Consider the following 26,688-nt stretch of genomic DNA (forward strand, 5'->3'; position numbering starts at 1 on the left):
TGACTTCTGTATTTATTCATGTTAAGGCATTTAACATCTAGTTCAGAAACATTTTGATTATGTCACACTCCCAGTTGCTAGTTAAAAGATCAAACTGACTCACTGAGTCATCTCCATCCAGGGGACAAATTACACATTCTGGATTCTGGAGGGAGCTCGGTGGGGGTTGATGGCGGGGAGACATGCATTATCCGGCCTACATCAAATGTTGTCGGTACACAACCGCAACTCCTCACCCAGCACCCTAAGTGTCTGCAGCTTAAAATTGGAAGTGGACACTGACACCAGACACAAGATTGAGTGAACAGATCTCCCCCCTTCTAGTGCCATCAAGTGTGCTCACCCCCAAGGCCCTAAGTGTGCATTTGTGTGTCTGCCATTAGTGGAAGTGTTTTAATTGCTATTTAAAAATACGGTGCAGCATGACACAAGACTGCAGAGATGGAAACCATCCCCACACCCCCTAAACTTGTGTGTGTGTGTGTGTATGGCTGTGATGTGATGTGATGTGATGGAGAAGGAAGGGGTAAATGTCTGTGGATGCAGAAAAAGACTGGGTGTGCAAGTTGAGGCTTTCTAGAGGAGCCTGTCACCGTTTTAGGAGAGCCAAAATCCCCTTAGCTCTCCCGTAATTCAAACACTGTCTCCAGCTCTCTCCAAGGAACTTTAGAATGGCTGAGATCACTTGCAATGCAAAGCTGTTTGTTGCTTGAGTAATGCACGTCGTGTCTACATATGTCTGTGGGTTGACTCCCCAGGGTTATTCATTGGTAGTTTCAGCTTGTTAAGCAACAATAGACTGCTACAGTTTATAAGCCAGTGGTGGCTGAATTTTTTTAATTTATTTTTTGGTGGGGTGCATTTACGCCGTTTGTAGATGTTAGATGTGCTAACCACATATCATTACGAGGGGATGCCAAATTACCCTTCTTATGACAGAGACCACGTTTTCTACCTTTACCTTTACACAAGAAAAACTTTGGATCATGTTGCATTGCTGCTACTCAATCAGAAGCAGCTGTTTAAAGCCCAGACTCTCCTTTGTACAACAGCATAAGTACTATTACTCTGCTTGCAAAACTCAAGAAACCCAACAGCAAAACAAAGATAATTTCATGAAATCAAAAGTGTAAATTCTTACCTTTGCTGGTTTTCGGTCATAATAATCCGTGTTATAAAATTTAAAAAACCGTTTGTAATCCAATGTCCCAACATCACACTAACTACATTTACATTGGTACAAGTAATCGGAATGAATGCCCTAGCAGATCAAAAATTCTTGTAAACATCCATCCATTTTCTTCCACTTATCCGGAGTCGGGTCATGGGGGCAGCAGCGTAAGTTGAGAGGTCCAGACTTCCCTCTCCCCAGCTTGGGCCAGCACTTCTGGGGAATCCCAAGGCATTCCCTGGCCAGGTGAGAGACATAGTCCCTCCAGGCTTTTGGAGGATTTTCCATATTTTGAGATTTCTCAAATTTTAAATATTCCCACTTAGATGTCGGAAAATCTATAGAATCGTCATGTTCAATGTTTGAAATAAGATTTTTGATCAGGTTGCAAAATTGTTCTTGTATTAAAAGGGCGGAAACCACAACAACTAAATTATGGTGGTGCAAAAACAGCGTGGTATCTCGGGGGGGGGGGGGGGGGGGGTAGAAACGCCCACCGCACGCGCACACTTCCCCGGGGCCTTTCCCAGAGAGAGAAAGATGCACTATTAAATCTGGAGATAATGAACAATAAATCAAAGAAATTAGCTTCTCCATTTCCAATCATGCTATGTACATTAGAGCTAAGATGAAATGTGAATCTACACTACCAAAAACATCCTTGATTATAGAAGACACACCTGAACCAATGGAAACACCATAAATTTTGAAATAAATCTACTTGTTTGGTTTCTGGAACAGAAATATTCATCTCCCATCGACCGCACGCGCGCGTTTCCCCGCGGGCCTTGCCCAACGCCCCGGTGTTTTTCAAAGCGTTTTCGCGCAGTCTCTGCCCCAGCTGTATGCATGTCCCGACTAAACTTAAAATATTAACTCACAGAGCTCCATGTACGTGAACATAACTAATCTAAATTGTAGCTAACACAGAAACCCCCGCTGGTTGAAAGATGACAAGCGCTACATATACATTGCGAAATTGTTACCAATCACAAATAAAGACCTGGTGTGGATGGTTCAAAGAATGGACTAAGTGTCAAGAAATCATGGGTTCGCTCTGGTGGGGCAAGGTATGCAGAATGGAGGTGGAGGACGTTCTCATTACCAAACCCATAGGTTCTATCATTGTATCCGCACCACTTCTGGGGAACATCAAAGGTGCTGTATGTTCGATTTCAATGAGATCGCCCAATTGCGTAATCCATATTCCCATTGTGGTCACGGAAAATGATTTTGTGCTTGCGTGTAGAAATCTGCACTACCACTCCAGTAGAACGGGGCGTGGTTTACATGAGATATTCACAGACTTTGTAACATTGTTTAATGGGAATATGTTATCCCATTCTAATGTGGATGCCACGAGAGAGATCGACGCAAATACACTGATAAGAGAAGTTACTGGGACCACAGAATATTTATTACAAAGAGCCCTATGGTGGGGCTCTTTCTACAATGGTTTGCCCATCCTAATGTATTTGTGCACCTTGGTTGAGACGGAAGACGCAAGGTTGCCGGGTATCATAATGCGCTATAAGCAACTAAAAAACCCAGGTTACCTGTTTACTGTGATCACTAGACAATGCAGATACACAGTGACGTTCACCGGGCAAGGGTTTAAGATCGTAACTGATGATTCTTTACGATTCTACAGTTAGACATCGCGAAATTGTTACCAATTTGGATGTGTCCACATCCAAGTGGATGTGGACACGACTTCTGAATTGTTATTGGACGTACTGGATTTTATGGCAGCATTTAGAGCGCTTCAATTTGTCCAGATGGACACATCTTGTTCACTACTGTGTCAATAATGTTAACACTATATTGTTATGTGCATGGCAAATAAAGAATGAAAGACAACACTCTCGTAATGATCATTTGTATTTACTTGAAGCCAATGGTGATTACAACATATCACATACATTGCATGGTACGACATTTCATTTGCACATTATGGAAACTTTTTTGTACATAAAAGAAAAAAGAACAATTGTGCGGGAATAGATTTCTAATTCAAATGACAAAGAAAAGAATATCTATTTTAAAACATACACAATGTCATCTAATGTGTTTACCACAGATCTATCATGATACACGGGCGTGTATTAGAAAACTGACAAAAAACACCCACATGCCCATCTCAGTCAAAAGGCAAGGGTACTTTGCATTCTTTCGTCAACGTAGGTTTATATCCAAAGGCCCACATGTCAAGTTCCCAGTTCCTTTGAGCTTCCAATCCAACCTCTCTTTTCCACATTTGTTCAGTGGAGCGCGGAGTGCCACATGTCAATGTCCCAGTTCCTTTGAGCTTCCAATAATTCAGCCTCTTGGTCAGCCAATATTTCGTCAGTGGCGCGAGAAACATCTATGCACATGTTGAAGATTTCTTCCAGGAGCGCATTGGATTTCATGTCTTCATAGGTGAACTGCATATACCTGGCGGGTATGTTGTTAAGGAGGGAGCCCGTGGGGATGACCACATGGAGTAATCTCGAGCCCTGTGAAACGCGGATGCTATAATCGTTGGTACACAGGTAACTGGCAAATTTGCTCAGTCTCTGTAAATCAGGAGTGGGGATCCCTGGTCCTCGAGGGCCGGTGGCCTGAATGTCTTTCCTCCAACACTTCTGATTCAGTGGTTGATTCACCTGTTCTGCAACTCATCAAGCTCTGCAGAAGCTTGTTAATCACCTGCTGATTGAAATCAGGTGTGATGATGCAGGGTTGAAACTAAAATATGCTGGATAGCGTCCCTCGATGGACCAGGGTTCCCCACCCGTGCTGTAAATGATAGTCCAGTATTGGTGGCGTGTATGTGACCACTTTGATGGACTCACACTCTTGCGATTCCGTGTACGTAATCTCACTGTTGGACAACTTGCGTCTCCGTGGTCCATGTCTAGTCAAGGATAGCGGTGCGTATGTGACCACTTTGATGGAATCACACTCTTGCGATTCCATGTACACAGTGCATGGACGTAATTTTCACTTTGGAAGTGTGTGTGTGTGTGTGGGGGGGGGGGGCATCTTTACTGTATGCTCTAATGGGAAACGGGCTTCAACACAAACGGTTGTTTACCACTTGGTCCTAGAGCAGGGATTCCCTAAGCGTGAGCTGCCGCTAGGAGCTGCGCAAGATGAGAAGTGTAATGGCTGCGGAGCTCAGAGAAGTCTGTCTAATGTCACCATTAGCATTGCCAGAAACTCATTTGTGGGTGGGCCTAAGGAAAAGTAAGTGGGCCCAATAAATGTAATTGAAAACAAGTATATTTAGCTTGTGTGTGTGTGTCCTCCCGATGTGCCCTAGCTTCATAATAATAATGCGCCGAGCTTCAGCGCTCTGGCCTGGTACATGCTGTCAATAGCAAGAAATGTTCCGTATTTGATCATTTTTAACGATGTTGGAGAAATCTGAAGGTGGTGAGTCATTCTGGCAGATTGTAATTAACACCCTGTCTCATGCAGGTGTTCTGACATTGTAAACCTCACACACAGAACATTGTGGATGTAACAAAATAAATCAAGAAATGATTCCCATCTGGGCCTTTTAGCATTATTATATTAGCACACTGACTGTGGGACAGCATTCTAAACGTGTCAGGCTATTAACAACAGGCTGAAGATCTGAAGTTCAGAGTGCATCTGTCAGAGGTCAGATGCCTTCCAGCGGAACCACGGCTCACGGGTGCACATGTGAGCACATCTGGGCTGGGCAGAAGTAATTTTACAACATTGGTTTAAATAGCGCCAATAAGGAGACGTGGTGACTGGAGCGGCTCATGGAGCTGTGCCGCACACACACACACACAGAGATTTAATAAGCGCACGCTGCGCAAACTCCGGCGCGGCGCCGTCAGACTGAAGGCAGAAATGAGCGCTGAGGTTTATAACATTTTTCATTCAAGGTCAAATTAAGATATTAGCTTCTAATTTGGGATGACGTATGAAATTCGAGATCGATGAGAGAGAGAGAGAGAGAGAGAGAGAGAGAGAGAGAGAGAGAGAGAGAGAGAGAGAGAGAGAGAGAGAGAGAGAGAGAGAGAGAGAGAGAGAGAGAGAGAGAGAGAGAGAGAGAGAGAGAGAGAGAGAGAGAGAGAGAGAGAGAGAGAGAGAGAGAGAGAGAGAGAGAGAGAGAGAGAGAGAGAGAGAGAGAGAGAGAGAGAGAGAGAGAGAGAGAGAGAGAGAGAGAGAGAGAGAGAGAGAGAGAGAGAGAGAGAGAGAGAGAGAGAGAGAGAGAGAGAGAGAGAGGACATGGTCGGGACATAGAAGAGGGTGCGCGGCTAAATACGTTTGGGAACCGCTGTCCTAGAGCTCAACCAGTGTCCATTTAATATACTGTAATATTGTTTTTGGATGGTAAAAAGTGCAGGGGTCAAAACTTGACTTTGGAAAAAGTGGGGGGGCATGTCTCTCTGTCCCCCCCCCCCTCCCAAAATTACGTCCATGACACAGTGCCAATATATTCCTGTGTTTCGCCGTAGCTGGTCTCGATTCATTTGTACTTCGGATCATACCAATAGTCTACAGAGTAGCGGGCGCTGTCTGTGATCATTTCCGTAAGCAGTTCAGTCGCACGAGAAACCTGGAGGCACTCTTTGAAGATATCTTTCAGGAGCTCATTGGCTTTCACGTCTTCACGGGTGAAATGCGTATATCCTATGTTGTTACAACGAGAGCCCGTGGGGATAAACACATTGATTTGTTCTACATGCAGTGAAACGCAGATGCGATAATTGTTGGTATCCAGGTGACTGGCGAGGTTGATCAGTCTCTGTAAATGATCGTCCAGTATCGGAGAGGACAACTTGTATCTCCCCGATCCATGTCTGGCCATGTATGGTGCATATGTGACCACTTTGATGGAATCATAAGAGTGAGATTCCACATACACAGCCGTACTGTAGTCCTGTATGGTGTTGATCCATTTGTACTTCGGATCACACCAATAGTCTACAGAGTAGCTGGCACGGTCCGCGATTATTTCCTTCATTCGTTCTCACAAAACAGCAAAGCTGAGTGTAGAAGATCATGAAAATACGCTGGAGTCAGGGTGCTTATACAGTATATGAGCAATGTTTGTCTTCTCCGACCAAAGGTATAGTATTAATCGGGGATTGCTGTTAGTCGGGACCGTTTTCTCGGTCGGGGATTGTTGTTAGTCAGGGACATTTAGGGTTAGGGGACTTTTAGCTCACTAAAAACAGTGGGTATGATATTTCATTGTGTCCCTAGTCTAGAAATTATTAAAAACAAAAATAAAGAATTGACCTCTAGTCATACCACTCCACCCGCTATTTTATTGGTCTGGCCAGTGTGTAAGTCCCGACTCAATGTGTGTACAGTAATCCCTCGTTTATCGCGGTAGATGCGTTCCAGACCTGGCCGCGATAGGTGAAAATCTGCGAAGTAGGGACTCCCAGCATGCCCCTCGCGGGGATTCCCTCCACGTTGCACCTACGTCACAAACCGCGGCTATAAACGGAAGTCGCCTTTCCAGCTCACCACTCAGTCATCGTTTCTTCAGATTCATGATCAGAGTTTCCAACCTACCGATCAATCCAACGAACTATCAGCTCATAGTAAGTTATCTTACTTACTTCTGGAAAGCCGGGCATTTCCATGTCACTTCGTTGACGCTCGAACGCTCGGGGGTTTCCTAGATCAGCCGGCGTTTCACTGACGCTATCACTTCCGCGTCTGTGAAACCACGCTCCCTACAAGCTCAGCTCCCGAATCCAGCTGACCTGTCTGACATACAGTACTATATTGAATTATCGTATGATCACATTCTTTTTGTGGGTAAAACTCAAGAAAAAAATTTTTTTTACTTGTTTTTTTTTTAGTTTTATTACAAAAAGTGCATTTTATGATGAAATTGATGAAAAAAAAACAAGAATTTCTTGATATTTCGCATAGAAAAATACCGCGAATCAGTGAAAAATACCGCGAATCTGCGAATTCCCCCTGAAAAATGCTCCAAAGAAAAAATCAGCGAAGCAGCGAATCTGCGATGAACGAACCGCGAAGTAGCGAGGGATTACTGTATAGAGGATGAGACCGACGGTATTAACGCAACCATCGAAGCTCACTTCAATGGTGTATAGCATTGGTTAACAAAATACAAGACCGTGGGCATGTTGCATCACATCACCGGCGATTTATTCTCCTGTTTTAATGAACACGCTCTAGCTCACTGTGTAAGCGTGGATTTCCGCATGGGAGCAGGCATAGCAGTGTTTTTCAAAAGCTTGTTCGGAGGTGTAGCGGAGCTTAAAAATCAGAAGAAACATTCTGGACAGTGTGTTGTGTTGAAACGAGAGGGCTACTTTGTTTACTATCTGATCACTAAAGACAAAGTTGGTCACAAACCAACCTACATAAACCTGAAACTCAGTCTGGAAGATAGGAAAGCTCACTGTGTGGCAAACAATGTTACACGAGTATCGATGCCTTGAATTAGCTGCGGATTAGATCGTCTCGAGTGGTCACTGGTTTCATCTATATTGGAACGCGTGTTTGGTGATACAAACAGAGCTGTTACAGTCTACAGCCTTTCTTGACTGCATATATTGTGTTGCCATTTTTAACAAGCACTTTTGTCGCTCATTTGTACATGTGAATGGAACATGATGATGGCTGAACAAAATAAAGAAAGATACAAGAGTGTACAACACAATGGTGTCTGGGTTTTTAATTATACAAACAATACAAATGATGGTCCAAAACATATACATCCCACACATAACAAGCACATCTGTTGATGGTTTGTACATGTGAATGAAACGTGATGATGATGATGATGATGATGGTTGAATGTCATGGGCTGTGCTGAGGTAACCTCTCTCTGGTCTGAGTCTTTCTGTTTGCAGGTGGGCGTGTACCGGAGAGCAGCTACTGTGAATCTTCTCATCAGAGGTCAGGGGATTTAAGGAGCGGTGTGACAACTCACCAGTGCCGGATGATTACTCAGTATTGGGTAGTATCTCGCCTGTACTCTGCCTGTCTCTGACTTGTTGTCTCCTGTGTTTCCTGTTTGCCTCATACTTACCTGCCCTGTTCCACCGACTCCCCCTCAGGTACCTCTCATTCATGACCAGTGGCGGCTGGCCAGTAGAGGGCGATAGGGCGCCGCCCTCCCAGTTTTTCCGTGTTTTTAATTTTTATTAAAAAAATAAATAAATAAAATTAACAATAATCACATATTCTAAGTTAATTGTGTGTTTTGTAACAAAAATAAATCATATATATATATATATATAGGTCTCTGCCGGTCTCTGCCGAGCGGTGGAGGCTGTGTGTGCTGTTTTTGAATCGCCCAAACAGGACGAGACCAGCTGTCCAATTGCTGACAAGAATATCAAAGGGTAGGAATGGGAATGTATCCAATCAGCGTCGACATTGTTTCAGAACGTTTCAGTAGCATGATGGGCGATGGAGCTACCGCCAAAGGATTCGTTGGTGTTCGGTAGAACTCGGCAGAGTCGTTTTTGGTCGTGACGCAGATGTAACATGGACGCCGCCGGTGACTACAACCAGCATGAATACCGGATCTCAGCAGCCACTGAATTCAGTTCGGTCTCTTCTCCACTATCCGTTCGAGAGGAGAACTATGGTGGAAAAACTTAATGTCAAAGAGCTTGGACCAGATCAGCCCGACGTATAAGCCAGCAGGAGAAGGAGAGAGGTAAACTGTACACACTAGGCTTCTCCCGAAATTGGTACACCAAGAAGGCTTAGCTAGCTGGATGCAATCACGCTAATGCGTTATTTTGCTTTCCGTGTTTGTTATTCAAAACGGCTGGGACAGATAAGGCATGGATGAGTCAGGAGTTACAGACATGAAACATTTTTCTGAGAAGGGGAAGAAACACGAGTGACAACACGGTGTTTTTGAGGTAAAAACATCTGATTGAGAATCAGAAATGTTTTATTGTCCCAAAAACTGGGAAATATGACATTTGTAAGAGGATACTGATGACATTATTTCCTATGAAAGTGTTTCCTTTGTACTTATCTGTTGTTTTTTATTTATCATATGACAGGTTTTTCACACCATCCTGAGCCATACAAAAGAAGATTCTTGTCACCACACCCATGACCACAGCCGAATCAGAAAGGTGCTTTTCTACTTTAAAGAGGATTAAGACTTTCCTTGAGGAACACCATGACACAGGATGGGCTGAATGCTCTTGCCATGCTCTCCATGGAAAAAAAAAAGCTTGTCACAAACATTCCTGACTTCAATAAAAAGCTCATCGAGAGCTTTGCCACTCAGAAGGACAGAAGGGCAAAATTTCTGTACAAATGAGGTATCACACACACACACATGCATCCACTTGATCTTTGTATAAAGTTGACCTTGGCACAACACTCCAGAAATATTTAACAGTGTAAATTTCAGGCATTTTGTCTAAGTGGTGTTTACTACCATTACTGTAACAGTGACCTGCTCGTAATTTTTGGTGTTCACTCAAATGTTGAAATTAAACAAAATGTTTTTGTTACTTGCCTCTTGCATTGCCTATTTACCATTTATGGTCGTGTTATTTTATGTGCAATTTAATGCAGTATTTTTCAACCTTGGTCTGCAAGGCAGCGTGCCAATAGTCAGACACACCTGGATTAATCAGTTTGTCCAATGATGTAAGACAGGAAATAAAAGAGCTGTGCTTAATTCAGGAAATAGTGAAGTTGTGCACAAAGCTCAGAAAGCACAAGTTTGTTTTAAAAAAAAATAGCACAGCCCCACCAAAAATAATTTTCACCAGCCGCCACTGTTCATGACTGCACTCCTCTTCAAGAAAGACACTCCCGGAATCACCCTGCCTGCCAGCCACGCTGCTCACCCTGACCGCCTGCTCTCCAACGCTCACCTGCCCCGCTCGGATACTTTGGATTCCTGCGCTCAGCTCCCAGCCATCATCTGTGCCCCTCACAACCATCTCGCTCAGCCAGACCTGACTCGCCCTCCTCTCAAGCTCCCCAAATGCTCTGGAAACCGTAAGCCCCCTCTCACCCCGATTATTTGTATTTTCCTGCAACTACTCATCATTGTCTCTTAGGGTTGTCACGGTATGAAAATTTAACCTCACGGTTATTGTGACCAAAATTATCACGGTTTTCGGTATTATTGCGGTATTTTTAAAACGGTGTTGCATATGTTCAGAAAGCATTGATAGTCCTGTTCTACACAAACTGAAATAGTTCTGAAAAGGTTTAACAGTGTTTATGAAACCTAAAATAACACAAAGCCTTAGCAAAAGTGCAACTTTTCACAAGTAAAGGAACAAATAGCTTCTTTTTCTGGAACATGTTACAGTAGTCAGTGCAGGTTTAAATTATACAAATCCAAACATTCAAAACATAAACAATATGTAAACAAATCAAAGAAACACCACTTGTTTTCTCATATACTTGTTTTCTTCATTATCAAAATGCAAATCTAAAACTCCAGTCCACACTTGACTTGAGCACTGTACAAGTCAACCTTAAAAAATATGTATTTAAAATAAATATCCACTTTAAACAAATTACTAAAATAACTACTACACTATGTAATCAAATCCAAATGTTCAAGTATAAATGGCATTGAATAAGTAAACAAATCAATGACAAGGAACTAATTGTATATTTCTCTTCATCATCAACAAATAAGATGCTTCATCCAGCAACAGGGTGTCCGTGACACGGTTTAAATGCTGGCAGAGGGCGCTGCGGCTGCAGTATATAGTGACTCGTTGCATTCTCCCTCAACCAAAAGTCCTCACGTCATGCATTTAAGCTAAAATGCTAATGTTAACTTACCTTGCACTGGCTGTAGAGACGTGGGTGATGGTCACGCAGATGTGCCATTAGATTCGAAGTGTTGCTGCCTTTTGCAGACACTTGTTTCCTGCACGTTCTGCAAACGGGATAGCCGTCTTCTATTAACTGTCCCTCAGCATTTTTCAGAAATCCAAAATATGCCCATACTTCCGATTTAGTCTTCTTTGAGGGCTGATGGATGTCCTGGGCGCTGCCGTCTCCTCCTTCGGCCATTATTTCAGCTTCAAAGTTTTGGTGCCGTTGCAAACTAAAAAGTGCGCGCCGCGGGAACTTCAGCTGAAGCGACGGTGGCTGGTAAGGGTCACCGCGCCGAAACCGCGGCCACGGTAAACCCACCGAGATAATTTAGTTTTTTTAAAAACTGGACGGTTATTTTTATTGTCAACTTTTTTACCGGGGTTTACCGCTATACCAGTTACCGTGACAACCCTATTGTCTCTGCTACAGAACGCTATTGGACACTCCCAAACCCCAGACCTTCAACTGCACTTCTACCAAACAAAATCAATACTTTTTTTACTTACCTTTGCCTCTGTGGTGATTCTACATGTCATGGGTCAAAAAACTACAGCCCAACATGACATTGAACAAATAAACAATATGACCTGTGGTACAACATATACACATTGTGTGAGTGTCAGAGCCAGACTATAACCTATTTGGTCTTCTTACCACTAAATCACCCCAAGATAACTCTCAACCGGTTTAACGCCGACATTGGTTTGGTTTACATGTCAATATTAGTGTTCACAGATCGACACTTGCATAGTACCATGAGACCTGTATTGAAGAGACAATGAACTTTGTTATCTGCAGCAAAGCTTTCTTTACATCAAAGAGTATGCCACTTGAGTTTCTCATCAAACCTCGCACCACAGCAGCCATTTCGCTAAGACATTTTGCCGTTGGTTCTATGGTGACCGTGGCATTGCAGAGATTGTCCATAGTACATGTAAACCATAACTCTTATTGTTCATTGGGCAGCGATTCATCTACAGGATTTGACATGGGGTCGACATTCTCTCCTGGTATAACTTCCAACACATTTCAAAATGTTGAGATTGCGTTGAATGTATCATACCACACAGCCATAGACTCAAGTCCATACTTATGAGAGCACCATTTGAGCACCTGTGTGTGTACACGCGCTTGTTTATGTAAGATTTCTCTATAGGAGCATCCAATAGAGAGTGTGAGGGGTCACAGATCTGCCCCCTACAGATGTGCAGAAGACGGGGGGAGCTCCAAGCCCCAGAGATCCAGGAGTTGCCCCAGAACACAGGAACCCCAGGGAGGCTGCAACCAGAAAAGCCCCCGCTCCCCTCGAGAGGCGCAGAGGATCGCCCCGGGGGGCCACAACCAGCAGCCGGCAGGATCCCGGGAGATATCGGCGGCAAGCCCACAGGCCCACCCGCAGCCTCCCACCCCTTAGCTAGGGATGCACCGATGGATCGGCATTTGATCGTAATCGGCCGATAGCGCCCCTATCGGTTTTGATCGGAATTTTCAAAATAGATCAAAGCAAACCGATCAGGTAGGGTTGTCACGGTAACCAGTGTAGCGGTAAACCCCGGTAAAAAAAAAAAAAAAGTTGACAATAATAATAACCGTCTTGTTTTAAAAAAAAACTATATTATCTTGGTGGGTTTACCGTGGCTGCGGTGTAGGCGCGGTGACCCTTACCAGCCACCGTATCATCGGCTGAAGTTGCCGGCGGCACGTGCACGCTTTGTTTACAACAAAACTTTCTTGAAGCTAAAGCTGAAATAATGGTCAAAGGAGGAGACGGCAGCGCTCAGGAGGACATTTATTATCCCTCAAAGAAGACAAAGTCGGAAGTACGGGCATATTTTAGATATTTGAAGAATGCCGAGGGAGTTTATAGAAGACGGACGGACGGCTATCCTGTTTGCAGCGCGAGCAGAAAAAGTGTCTGTGAAAGGCAGCAACGCTTCAAATCTCATGACACATCTGCGTGACCATCACCCACAACTCTACAGTCAACGCAAGGCAAGTTAACGTTAGCGTTTTAGCTAAAATGCGTGATCCGAGGATTTGGGTTGAGGGAGAACGCAACGAGTCGCTATATAAAGCAGCCGCAGCGCCGCTACCTGCATATAAACCGTGTCGCGGACACCGCCATGTTGAAATGACGCTATGCATTACGGGGCTCCCAGGGGCAGATAAGAGTTGGTCTCTCTCCGAGAATAATTATGAATTTAACAACGATTACTGCCTGATGACATTTTCCCACATCTGCAAAGCTCACTGGAAGGACACAAACCGAGGACAATATTCTCCTGATATAGGGTTTATTACTCAAGTAAGGGTAAAAAAGTATCTGATTAGAAGGCTACTTGAGTACTAAGTATCATCTGATCTAATATTTTTAAAATGATGACATCAAACAGACATAAAATAAGAAGTTATGGACAAATATTGGTATTTTAAAGGCTAAAGGGGAAAAATGTAAACAAATGAACAACATAATTACAAAATAACACATTTTAGGCAAAATTTAGACACAAACTGAGGACAATATTTCCTGACATACAGGGTTTATTTAATTGTGTGAAAATGTAGTACGTTTAAAAAAATACCGCGATAATACCGAAAACCGTGGTAATTTTGGTCACAATAACAGTGAGGTTAAATTTTCACACCGTGACAACCCTAATACAGACCATTTTAGATTAGGTTACATTTCCTTTATTCCCAGATTATGTGGTTTGTAGCACTCATTATAATGTTGTAGAAAATTTCTGGCCAATCCACGTGATCGGTATCGGTGATCGGCATTCTTTGATATCGGTATCGGTGATCGGCAGCAAAAAACCTGATCGGTGCACCCTTAGCTGGCCGAGCCCGGGACCCAATGATCCGGGGCCTAGGGGCGACCACCCACGCCGGGGACCCAGCAGAGCCCAGGTACCCAGACCCCACCAGGCAGCCACCGGGATTGGTCAGGCAGATGCCAAAAATCTTAAACTCCCTGACCCGGGAGCCATGACCCAGGCAGACCAAGGCACCGCACTCCACACCAGGTGTGGCAGGAAGAGGGGAGACGAAGATCTATATCTCCAAAAGAAGTCCCTTGATGAACTCCAACCAGTCGAGCTGCTGATACACCTTGGATCGGAGTGTTATCCACTCGTCGGCAACTTTGTCCACCTGCACACCCGCATCTTCCAGGACAGGCTTGCAGTGCCCTACCAGGATGTCAACGGCTGCATCTCCAAAGTCTGAAAAAAATAAAAATAAATAACAAAAATGTAATTATAAAAAACCTTCCTCTTTAAAAACCAAGGGTTGTCCTAGCATTACCTCTTCATTTAAAAAAAAGTGCTGTGATGAAATCACCATATCAAAGTAAAATGAGGCAGTTCATAAATTGAAACAAAAAAACCAACCTGTTATGTTTACTTTGTCAGGCCAGAACCCAAAATCTGCCATGTTTGTGGCATGAAGTACCCCTCCTTTCACATGCCCAAATCGGTTCTCCATGTTGGCCACCAGGTCATCAATGAGATTTGGGTGTGATGACTGGAATGATCGACTGTCGCCTGAGAGTTCCCTCCCGTTAAAGGTCATGTTGTTCCCGAACAAATGTAGCATGGGACCAGGCCTACAAAGTAAAAAGTATTGGTTAGTCTAACACAATATAGACTGCTATAAATTTTAACTATTAATATGTTTAGAATACTACTTTTTAACATTGTCTATTTCAGATACTGTTGATGGAGACTCCACCAGTGCTGTAGAAGATCAAAACACAGCCTGCTGAAATTTATATTTGTTACAAAATGATTATATAAATGTTCACAAAGTTAACTAGAAAAATTGCATTTATTGCACAAATGCTGTTTGAATGCTGGATAGCTGAAGCTGCTGAACAGCTGAGCTGAAGCTGAAATTAAGCTAAACTGTCAAAATGAGCTGAATGTCTTGAAAGATGTAGAAGCAAAAAGCATCAACAAGCAAATAAAGCACAAAAAGTATGTGAAGAATAGAGAAAATTAATGCTAAATAGCAAAAACACGTAAATCTGTGAAAATTGTATAAAAATCTGGACAGCTTAAATGTCTAAACACCTGTTATTTCAGTTTGCCAAGGTTAACAGTTTAATCTTTACATTTAGCTGAAATGTGAAATTAGCAGCTTATGCTAAATTTGGTAACTGATTGCTGAAGTTGTTGAACAGCTGAACTGAAGCTGAAACTAAGCTAAAGTGTCAAATGAGCTGAATGTAGTGAATGATGTGAAAGCAAAAAGCACCAAAATGTAAATAAAGCACAAAAAGTGAAGAACGGAGAAAACAATCCTAATCAGCAGAAAACTGAAATCTGAACATGATTTAAAAATCTGGACAGCAAAAATGTCTAAACACTTGTTGTTTGAGTAGGACTAGTTTAACAGTTTAATTTTTATATTTAGTTGAACTGTGAAATGAGTAGCATAAGCCGAATTCAGAAACGGATTGCTGAAGTTGTTGAATAGATGAAGTGAAGCTGAAACTAAGCTTAACTGTCAAAACGAGCTGAATGTATTTAAAGATTTAGAAGCAAAAATCACCAACAAGTGTAATAAAGCTCAGAATATACTGTAGGTGAAGAATGGATACAAAATGCTAAACAGCAGAAAACTTTAATCTTTGAACATTTATTAAAAACTTGAAATTTGAAACGTTAAACAGCTGGCATTTGAATGAGAATAGTTTAACGGGTACATTTTTACAATTGGCTGAACTGTGAATTTAGAAATATTAGCTGATATCTGAAACTGATAGATTAACAGATGTTCAGATTTGATATGGGATGGATGAATGGTTGAATGAATGAAATAACAGATGGATTGTTGGATGGATCGTTGTTAGATGGTTTATTGGATGGATGGATGGATGGATGAATAGAAGCATGTATGGATTTATATGTAGATGGATGGATTCCTTAGGCCAAGCCGATCAGTTTGATACCTCACATGCGTGGGTGTGTAATTCCATTTAGCCAGAAGATGGTTGTCGTCTCTCAACCAATCAGGGAGCTGGGAGGGAGCGGGGCACTTTCCCACCTTGTGACGGTCAATCAAATTGAACTTATTTCTCGTTTTAAGTACAAACAGTTCAAAAAGATCAAATCAGAAGTCTGTTAATGGCTCAATATTCTGCTTTTTATATTCATTCCTATGAGACTTGGTTAAAGTGATTTGTAGTTCCTTGTGTTGCCATGGTAACAGATAACGCATTTAAAATTGAATACAAGATTCCTGAGACCAAACTGGTCGATTTGATGCGTCATTTGTGTGGGTGCTGGATCCTGATTGGACAGAAAATGGTTGAACACTCTCAACCAATCAGAGAGCAGCACTGCCTTTTCCCCCAGCTATTTTTAGGCCTGCAGCTGTACTCCTGTTAATGAGAGAAGCCTTTAAATCTGTCCTTCAGAAGTGAAATTGGACCTGTCAAACTTCTCATCACCATTCGAAAAGTACTGCACTGATTTGTCAAATTCAAAAAGCGTGAGTGGCAGAAGAGGGTTTGGTACATGAAAGCAGAGATTCGAGAGTTTTGCGAGAGGAAAGGCAAAGACATTCCAGAGCTCTCAGATGAGGATTGGATGGCAGATTTTGCATTTGCTGTAGATGTGACTGCACTGATGAACGAACTGAACACCAAACTGCAAGGCAAGGGCCTTATTGTTCATGAAATGCACAGCCTCGTGAAGGCCTTCATGAGAAAGCTGCAGTTTCTTTCAAGTCAACTGGAGAGCAACACTCTCGCTCACATGCAAACCCTGAACGAAGTAGGGTCGTCATGGTGTGAAAATTTATCCTCACGGTTATTGTGACCAAAATTACCACGGTTTTCGGTATTATCGCATTTTTTTTTAAACATGCTACATTTTCCCACAATTAAATAAACCCTGTATGTCAGGAAATATTGTCCTCAGTTTGTGTCTAAATTCTGCCTAAAATGTGTTATTTTGTAATTATGTTGTTTATTTGTTTACATGTTTCCCCTTTAGTCTTTAAAATACCAATATTTGCCCATAACTTCTTATTTTATGTCTGTTTGATGTCATCATTTTAAAAATATTAGATCAGATGATACTCAGTACTCAAGTAGCCTTCTAATCAGATACTTTTTTACCCTTACTTGAGTAATAAACCCTATATCAGGAAAATATTGTCCTCGGTTTGTGTCCTTCCAGTGAGCTTTGCAGATGTGGGAAAATGTCATCAGGCAGTAATCGTTGTTAAATTCATAATTATTCTCGGAGAGAGACCAACTCTTATCTGCCCCTGGGAGCCCCGTAATGCATAGCGTCATTTCAACATAGGGGGTGTCCGCGACACGGTTTATATGCAGGTAGCGGCGCTGCGGCTGCTTTATATAGCCACTCGTTGCATTCTCCCTCAACCCAAATCCTCGGATCACGCATTTTAGCTAAAACGCTAACGTTAACTTGTCTTGCGTTGACTGTAGAGTTGTGGGTGATGGTCACGCAGATGTGTCATGAGATTTGAAGCATTGCTGCCTTTCACAGGCACTTTTTCTGCGCGTGCTACAAACAGGATAGCCGTCTTCTATAAACTGTCCCTTGGCATTCTTCACATATCCAAAAGATGCCCGTACTTCCCACTTTGTCTTCTTTGAGGGATAAAAAAAAGTCCTCCTGAGCACTGCTGTCTCCTCCTCTGACCATTATTTCAGCTTTAGCTTCAAGAAAGTTTTGGTTGTAAACATCAAAGCGCACATGTGCTGCCGGCAACTTCAACAGATGATACGGTGGCTGGTAAGGGTCACCGCGCCTACACCGCAGCCACGGTAAACCCACCAAGATAATATAGTTTCTTAAAAACAAGCCGGTTATTATTATTGTCAACTTTTTTTACCGGGGTTTACCGCTACACCGGTTACCGTGACAACTCTAGAATGATGTCACACCATCAGCTGATCACCTCAGCAGGTACTCATCCATGTTAGGAGCATTACATGGTGAGTTTTCAAGGCGTTTTGAAGATCTCAGAACAGTCGAGGATGAAATGCACGATTTCCTCTCCCTTTACCTGCAGTGTGGATAATGCACCCAGTGATATGCAGATGGAACTCATTGACCTGCAGTCTGATGCAGTACTGGCAGAGCACTTTAAGTCAGGATCTCTGCTGGATTTCTACTCTTAAGCAGGAGAACTTTCCAAACCTGAAGAGACATGCTCAAAAGACATTGGTTCTCTTCGGCTCTATCTACATTTGTGAACAAACATTTTCAATGATGAAGTTTACAAAATCCAGGTATAGATCCTCTCACCGATGATCATTTGTCAGCTGTGCTTCGCATCACCACCTCAGACATTCAACCTGACTTTGATGCACTCGTTAAAGCCCAGCAGAGACTTGATTTCTCTCACTGAATACGAAAAAAATTGCTTAAAAACACAAAATAAGGTGTTTGGACCAAAAATGTAGGCAACTAGCAGTGAATTGGGACACTTATTTTTTAAACCTCTTTCTCAAGATCACAGTTCAGTGATTTTATTTTACAGACAATACTGTGTGTCTGTAGAATGCTAAGAACCTCTTTCCAACAATATTTGAAACTCAAAATGTGTTTTGGAGTGAATGTGACTGAAACTGTTAACTAATATAAGTCACAAATGTTTAACAAAAACCAAATGTGCACACTTTGTTTACCATTGCCTTGGGAAATTTGAATAAATCACATTTTTGTAAGCCAACCTCACTTTTTCCTTTTTGCTCATTTATAACATATAGTCTACTCTTACCAGCTTGAAAAAACGATGGTATTTACTGCTTTTTATAAAGAAATACCATTAATATTATGCATAATTGACTTCAGCCTTTTGGCCTAGCCCTCCACAATATTTTCTGTTTCTCATGTGGCCCCATGGAAAAAATAATTGCCCAACCCTGATCTACTTTATCAAGTGCATTTTTTAAGTGCATTCAAACTGACATTTAGTTTTCAGTGCAAGCATTGTTGAGAAGTCATTTTTAAAATAATGCCATTTGAACAGTGCACATAAGGATATACCTGTTCCAGATGTTGAACAACGGCAGAGTACCCTCGCAAGAAATGGTCCAAGGCCGTCAACAAGTGTGATACCCAGTGGGTGCCTGTCGCTCTGGTGGGCATCAGGGGTTTCGTTCCCAGGGATTCGAACGAGGCCTTCAAGTTCGCCCGATTGAGAGGACTGCAGTGGTAGAATGTGTAGAGTCCAGTAAGGAGAGCATCCAGCTTCTTGTGGCATGGATTCTTCGAGGCAGCATCCTTAAAGCTAAGCTCAAGTCTATGGGGCATACAATGAACGGGCAGCACATGGGGCAGGTCTGCTGTCAATCTTGTCACCACGCCACTCTTTCCTCCAAGCATGACTGCAGCCCCGTCTGTTGACACAGCGACAAGTTTCTTCTTCCAGGTGCCTTCCTCCACACCAAGACCTTTACACACACCGGCTGTTATGGCAGACGTGATGTTTTCAGCATTAGCTTTTGTGACTGCCTCAATACCCAGGAACTGGACACAGATTTGTCCTTTAACTGCTTGTCGGCCATAGATGATCTCTTCTTCAATGACAGCACTGTCAGCACAGCCATCTGACATCAGAGAAAGAAACTTTCCAGCTGCAAATTCTTCTTGCACTCTCTCCTTCTCTGCCTGGGCTATATACCCAATGAATGTTTTGGGGTGCTTTCTGGTTCGGTACGTTTCGCCTATCTCCATGCCCTTCTGCTCATCTAAACTGAAAGAAAAAGCAAATTACATTTCATACATTCAATTTTGACAGACAGTCTTTAACTGTGCTAATGCACATATCTCTCACATTGGAAAGATGGCAGTAAAAAAAATGGAATAAGAAAAGGTGGGGAAAAATAAAAAAAATTGAATAATGAAGAAAAGGTGAAAATAATTAAAAGGAACATTTTTTGAAGAAAATCTTTAATAAAAATCTTTAAAAAAAGAAGAAACAGAAGATGGCAGTTAAACAGGATTTATTTTAAAAAAATCAAAGATGACTTACAGACAGTGCATCTTTTCTGGTTCTTTTTTTCTCCATCAAACAAACAATGAAATGGACAAAAACACATTGTTAAACAGAACAAACCCAGTATTTTGATAATTTGTTAAGCAAATAATACTTGCTCGCACATCCAACTGAAGTCTGTGTATGGCCTTCCTTTCTTTGCAATGGCGTGAGCCGTACGAAACAACTTTTCCAGTTTGTCTTGCTGTGCTTTCGTCATCCCCACGAGGGCCTTTGCAGCTGGCGACTCTCCTACCGTTGCTGCATTTGCAAGACAAGTCTTTTCTGCCTTCATGTGGCTCGCTGTTTTTTCGTGGTCTTTAACATATTCAAGTTTGAATTTGTTTGTTCCCTCAACAAAACTCGATTTTGTCGTCGCATACTTCCGGCATACAACGCAGTACATCACCTCCTCCGATTTGCTGTACTCGAGCCATCCTCTGCACCTCCCGTCTTCATTAAACCGCCAAGAATCATTCCGCCTACGCACACGCTTCTGTGCTTCATACCATTTCGAACTGTCTCGCTTCTCCTCATCAGTTTAAAGCGTTTTGCTGGAGGTTTTCATCAAGAAATCCCATCCTGCGTGCTTGTGTGTTTCTAGTGTGGTTCCACTCCGTCTTTTATAGTGACCTTATAGTTCGCGTGACTAGAGGCGTGCAGTACGTGCACGATTCATGCACGTACTGCACTTGTAGGTGCGTGACTAGAGGCGTGCAGTACGTGCACGATCCATGCACGTACTGCACTTGTAGGTGCGTGACTAGAGGCGTGCAGTACGTGCACGATTCATGCACGTACTGCACTTGTAGGTGCGTGACTAGAGGCGTGCAGTACGTGCACGATCCATGCACGTACTGCACTTGTAGGTGCGTGACTAGAGGCGTGCAGTACGTGCACGATTCATGCACGTACTGCACTTGTAGGTGCGTGACTAGAGGCGTGCAGTACGTGCACGATTCATGCACGTACTGCACTTGTAGGTGCGTGACTAGAGGCGTGCAGTACGTGCACGATTCATGCACGTACTGCACTTGTAGGTGCGTGACTAGAGGCGTGCAGTACGTGCACGATCCATGCACGTACTGCACTTGTAGGTGCGTGACTAGAGGCGTGCAGGTTCACGTGCGCGAAACGAAAATGGCGGCTTCCTACAGGGCGCGGCCATGATGTAGGTGAAAGCTGGTGTGTAAATGACAAACAAGGCTTGGGCGCCACCCGAGCGGTAAGTCGTCAAGTATTTACCGCCCGACAAGAAACTTTAGCACCATTGGCGCTCCGGTGCTTTAAAAAGTCCACCACTGATTTTCCTTTAAATCGTCCCACTTCCACTGCCAAAGGGAGGGTGCCCATTCTTATTTGAGCACAGAGAGATCTTTGTCTTCTTGTTAACTTACGTTTGAGATATAATTCTGTATTATAATCCCTTTTAAATTGTACTTGATTTCTAAGTTTTGGTTTATTCCAAATATCCTTCTTCCATTGTTCACTGTATTTTACATCCAACTCCTGTCTGACACAAGTAATGTCACATTTTAAGTTATTTTGAATAATTATGCCCATGTCTAAATTTACTAAAATAACTGAAATATCTCTGAACCATGGGTGAAAATTTGTTTTATCCCAGTTAAATATTTTCTTAGTTAACCTTTCCTCTGGAAGACTAACAAGACGGTTCCATAAACGAACCATTTCACAACTCTGTTTATCTATACACGGAACCCATCCTGCGTCCCCCTCCACAGCTAACTTTGCTGCAAATTTATGCACACCCAGAAAGCATCTTAATGCTCAGTGTTGAACAGAATTACACTCAAATGTTTCTTTGGAACCCCAAACTCCTGCAGCATAAAATAGAACTGGGTCAACCAACGATTCATAAAGTTGTGTAAAAATGGAAAAACCAAGATCTGGGCAAGATTTCATTTTGCTTAGCAAACCCCCTAGAGCTCTTCCCGCAGAATCTGCTAGTAATTTCTTTCCTTCCTGAAACATCATATTCTCATCCAAAACAAAACCTAAATATTTATAAGATGAGGTAAACTTTAAGGAATCATCACCAAAATAAAAGGTGCAACTACTCTGAGGAACCCTCTTCCTTCTAAAGTGAGTCACCCGCGTATTCTTATTATTAATAGCAAGGCGCCTTTTTTTTTTTTTACACCAGAGATACATAGTTTCTATCATAGTTAACCTACTCAATTTACACTACCAAGTCCAACTGAATCAGCAGTGGGGAAATTTTGCTTTTTACAAGGACGTGGTAACAGCAATAAACAAATACGCAGTCTGTTTCACCATATGTCACATCATACTGGAATCGCCATGTTCCGGATATCAACTGGAAGGCAATATGGATGATTCGCCACAAATATTTGTTAATAAAGTAAAAGAAGTGTCATTTAAAATCCTTCATAAAATTTACCCTGCAAAACACTACATGGTGAAGTTTAAAAGAGAAATTAATGTTAATTGCAGTTTTTGGGGAGGTCATCCAGAAACTGATAATCATTATGTTTTGGCGCCGCTCTTTCACACAAAGGTTTTGGAAGGAGTTCAGCAGGTTTATTATTCAGCATATTTTTAAGGATTTTTCTTTAAGATGTCAAAATGTGTTATTCTGTTTTTTTGTGCTCCCAAAAAGTATAAGTCTTTTTTGTAATAAACTTGTTACTTCTCTTGGCTAAATTCCATGTTTATAAATGTAAATTTGCTAATAAGATGCCAGCATGGACGTCACTAGGATTGATATATGGGGGGCTTAGCCCCAGGAGCTTGACCTTGAACATTTTTTGTCACACCCTGCAAAAACTTTGTCAATTAATTCATTATATGAAGAACACTTAACAAAACCTATTATTTTATCACTTTCTTTTCCTTTCCTATCTTTGTGCATTTCCTCTCTTCTTTTTATAAAAAATAACACTTAATCAGTTCATTAGTGGGGTCTATGTTGAAGAAAGATTTTATGTAAGTCCATTAAAAATTAGATATGTTATATTTCCAAATAAAGCTATTCATTTCAGTCTACTGCACTTAACAGGGGGAAATGTTGTAGTCATTTATTTAATTTGTTTAATTACAACTTGTTTGATTATAAATGTTACTGAAATGTGACAATAAAGAACAAATGAATAATTGTCAAACTTTTATTCTGCCAAATGAGTGTGCAGTTGACAGTTTTAATATATGAATAACACTGCTATGATATGGAATAAAGGAGTGTGTAATTAACTATTACAAGACAAAATAACAGTATATATGAAAATATCCAGCAAGTAGTAGAACTTATAATACAGAAAGTCAACTATACAGATACAACTTGACATAAGGTTGCAGGTCAGATGATAATTATAGTTTTTTTTTCTCAAGGTCTCTTACCTGTTCACTCCTAAATAGAAAACTGTTCAATTTTGCTTGGGAACTTTGTGCTCAGGTAAATGCTCATAACGGTGCACTCGCCCCTGTTTTCACTGTAGATCACTGACCTCGACCATGCAGATCTCCTCAGCATCAACCACCTGGTCTCTCTCCTGTTCCTCACTCACTCTCTTAAAAAATCTTCGTATATCCATCTAGCCAACACATTGAAAAACTTTTTCAATTTCTAATGCCAAGACAAATGCTACTATGCCATTTAGTTTTCACTCACAATAATTGAAACAGCCATTGGTGGATAAATGGGACAGAATATGGACAACTGTTAGCCTAATATAGCCTATGTTTGGTTGCTCATGGTGATGGCATTTTCCATAACGTCACATTAAGCTGCCAAAATTTATGTTAAAGTTAGACGAGTACAATATCTCCTTTCTTTCCCATAGGTAAACAGGAAATATTAAGCAACTGACAACCCACATGGAAAGAAGTCATAAACATATAGGTTTTAATATAAGTTTTGATGAAGCTTTTGAATATATGTGACATATATAAAACTGGCTGTTTATTATATTATAGATACATATATGCACCTATACTATATCATATATATATATATATATATATATATTATAGAAAAAATATATAATATAGAAAAATGGTCAATAATATACATATTCGGCCATATTCTGATTCAGATTTTTAGTGTGGAGTGAATTTTGTGCCACCAACTGGAGCGTGCAGTGATCAATCTGCAAGAGTAACACCTGCTCTGCAGTCATATGCAGCCCTCTCTCTGCATGCTCAACTCCATCTCTGCCTGGCCAAATCTCCCTGTTGTTGCTCAATTTGCAATTTACAAAGCAATGTAGCCTCTCCATCAGCCAATCAGACAGCTCTCCATTATGCAATCAAAGCGTGTCCAGGAAATACTGCCAGGAAAATTGCACTTTTTTCAGATAAAGACGATTTTATATAGTTATATTTAATTAGGTTGATTAACCCTCCTCTTTTCCTGGGACATTTCCACTGTTCACTTCCTTTTACACATCAAGGGATCATTTATGTCTTAACCAAACAGAGAAGAAACACTTTATATGTTGAAATTAAAAGTCCTTTTTAACTGAAAAGAGTGCAATTTAACAGTTTTAGGAATAGGCAATGTGTCTTTTCTGGAAGTCAAATATGGTCACCCTAATCATGACACATGAATTACAACAAAGTATTTTGCAGGCAGTGGATGGTGACTGGTAGCTAACCAGCAGCAGAAAGCAGTTCAATAAGCTGTTAAATGGGTGTTTTTCTGTAAAGCAGTGTTTCCTGGACATGCTTTGATTGGATAAAACAGAGCTGTCTGTGATTGACTGTTGGAGAGGCTACTTGTTGAAAGAAGGGAGAGATTTGCATGCGCAGAGAGAGTTGAGCCCACAGAGAGGGCTGCAGCTGCTGCACACAAGCGCAGAGCAGGTTCTGTTTGTGCAGACTCATTACTGTAGCTCAAGTTGGTGGCACTAAGTCACTCAATGAACTGGCTGACCCATTAATCATGTCACTTCAGGGGAGTTTTCCGACCATTTTAATTGACATCAAAGCTTTTCATTATGGTTTGCGGCATGTAAACATGCTAGCGGAGTTAGCATTAGCATGTCGGTGCGGTAGCATTTTCCTCTCTCTGAAGTCTGAACTATAACCTTGAAATATTAACGGTGTGCTGGCCCCGCCCCCTGACTTGTCAACAAAGCTGCGGGAAGTGGAGGAAGTTCTTTCTTGATACTTCCTGTGTGCGACGGTGTAGTTCTATATTCATTAATTATTATTTCTGTTTCAGACTAAAAAACTCATGTACCAACTACACATGTCGTGATTGTGTTGAGCATGTAGATGTGAACAAATAAAAAAAAGTTAACTGAAAAAAAAATCAAAATAAAATAAACCAAAATGATAGGGGGGCTTGTGATTATTTTAGGGGGTAAAACGGACCTAACGACGTCAGCGAGATGCCATATTTTCCGTATTTTCTTAAAGACGTAGAACTATATATAAATCTAATTTCTCAATATGTTAAAAAAAATGGCTCTCAAAAAATTGATATTTGTAGATTTTTACATATATTTGTATAATTAATCCCCCTGGCTGAATGTTCTGTTAAATATATTCTTCTGTATGTATATTGCTTGTTTTCTCTTGATGTATACTTGCACTTTGTTAAATAAAGTAAAAAAAATAAATAAAAAAAAGTTAAACCCGTTTTCTCTTACCGAAATAGCCAATCGTAGTAGAGCCCTTCCAGCCAATCAGAGGCGAGAAAGGCGGGACGTTCCTTGGACATCCTAGAATTCCAAATGACGCTGCCGGCGATCTGCATGCAGCAGCATAGATGTATATATAAACGTTGCAAACTTTGCAAAGCAAGAATTTGGTCTAGTTCACTAGGCTAGCTGTGTTTTCCAGAGATCAAGGGCTATGACCCAAATGAGGCTGTAATGCTTTGGCACAAAGACAGTGTCGGACGCAGGAGGCCAGACTTCATGGACAGAGAAAACAAGGAGTCTGACTAGATTTCAATGAAAGAGTTCATAAAAACATCTCTAAAAATAAATAAATAGTAAAAATGACAAGAGTTGTTTTTCTTATTAATTGATGTTTTAATTATTTTGTCACTCTGTTTGGAATCAACATAATACAGAATTACATGCTTTAGGTAGATCTAAATCATTTAGAATTTTGGCCGGTAAAAAATATGCTTGGCCGGTAGATTTTCATCATCTACCAGCCAACTTGGCCTGTGAGTAAAAAAAAATAATTTCGGACCCTGTCTCAACCTGAATAACATGCAGATAGCCGGGACACATGGTTCACAATTAAGCCATTTTCAAAAACAAAAGCGTTACTTTCAACATGTGCAAGTATGCTGTCTCAAGCCCAAGTCTTCTAAGGTTTGTAATAAAGCAAACCGCTTGTAAATCCGTTAATATTTCATCGAGTTAAGGGTGTTTTTGTTTAAGCTGATCACTCACCTTTCAGCTGCTACCATTGAGAGCGGAGGGGCCTGTTGTCTGAGGTAAGATGGCCGCCGTTTAACTACGCCCTCAAGTCCCGCTTTCGTGATCTGGTGTTAATATACATATCTATACGCAGCAGCACCTATGCGTTTGGTTCGATTACGTCACTTCCCCCGATGCGCAGTTGTAGTCCTGGACTTATTTTCTCACAAAATCTAAAATAACGTTTTCCTCCATTCAAAAATAAGCGGGTTCTTGGTATCAGCATGC

The 26,688-nt window shown here is 41.6% G+C and overlaps 1 protein-coding gene and 1 pseudogene across 3 annotated transcripts; one reads left to right on the forward strand and one right to left on the reverse strand.

Moving 5' to 3' along the window:
- The first annotated feature begins 7,305 nt into the window (after nucleotides 1-7,305).
- On the forward strand, nucleotides 7,306-7,731 carry LOC139063916 (ADP-ribose glycohydrolase OARD1 pseudogene; annotated as a pseudogene).
- A 217-nt stretch (nucleotides 7,732-7,948) lies between these two features.
- On the reverse strand, nucleotides 7,949-26,666 carry LOC129163688 (E3 SUMO-protein ligase KIAA1586-like). 3 transcript variants are annotated; one of them, XM_070547004.1, is made up of 5 exons: nucleotides 26,434-26,666; nucleotides 25,675-25,775; nucleotides 19,048-19,756; nucleotides 14,407-14,621; nucleotides 7,949-14,238 (listed from the first exon to the last, which is right to left on the reverse strand). In XM_070547004.1, the coding sequence occupies exons 2-4, from the start codon at nucleotides 25,743-25,745 to the stop codon at nucleotides 14,577-14,579; spliced, it is 825 nt and encodes a 274-aa protein (XP_070403105.1). In that variant the 5' UTR covers nucleotides 25,746-25,775; nucleotides 26,434-26,666; the 3' UTR covers nucleotides 7,949-14,238; nucleotides 14,407-14,576. The 3 variants fall into 3 exon arrangements, with proteins under 3 accessions (XP_070403105.1, XP_070403104.1, XP_070403106.1); XM_070547003.1 differs by lacking the exon at nucleotides 26,434-26,666 and having other exon boundaries at nucleotides 25,675-26,420; XM_070547005.1 differs by lacking the exons at nucleotides 25,675-25,775; nucleotides 26,434-26,666 and adding an exon at nucleotides 20,036-22,330.
- Nucleotides 26,667-26,688: the final 22 nt, after the last annotated feature.

This window comes from Nothobranchius furzeri, chromosome 18 (assembly GCF_043380555.1).
Source record: "Nothobranchius furzeri strain GRZ-AD chromosome 18, NfurGRZ-RIMD1, whole genome shotgun sequence".
Classification (NCBI taxonomy): Eukaryota; Metazoa; Chordata; class Actinopteri; order Cyprinodontiformes; family Nothobranchiidae; genus Nothobranchius; species Nothobranchius furzeri.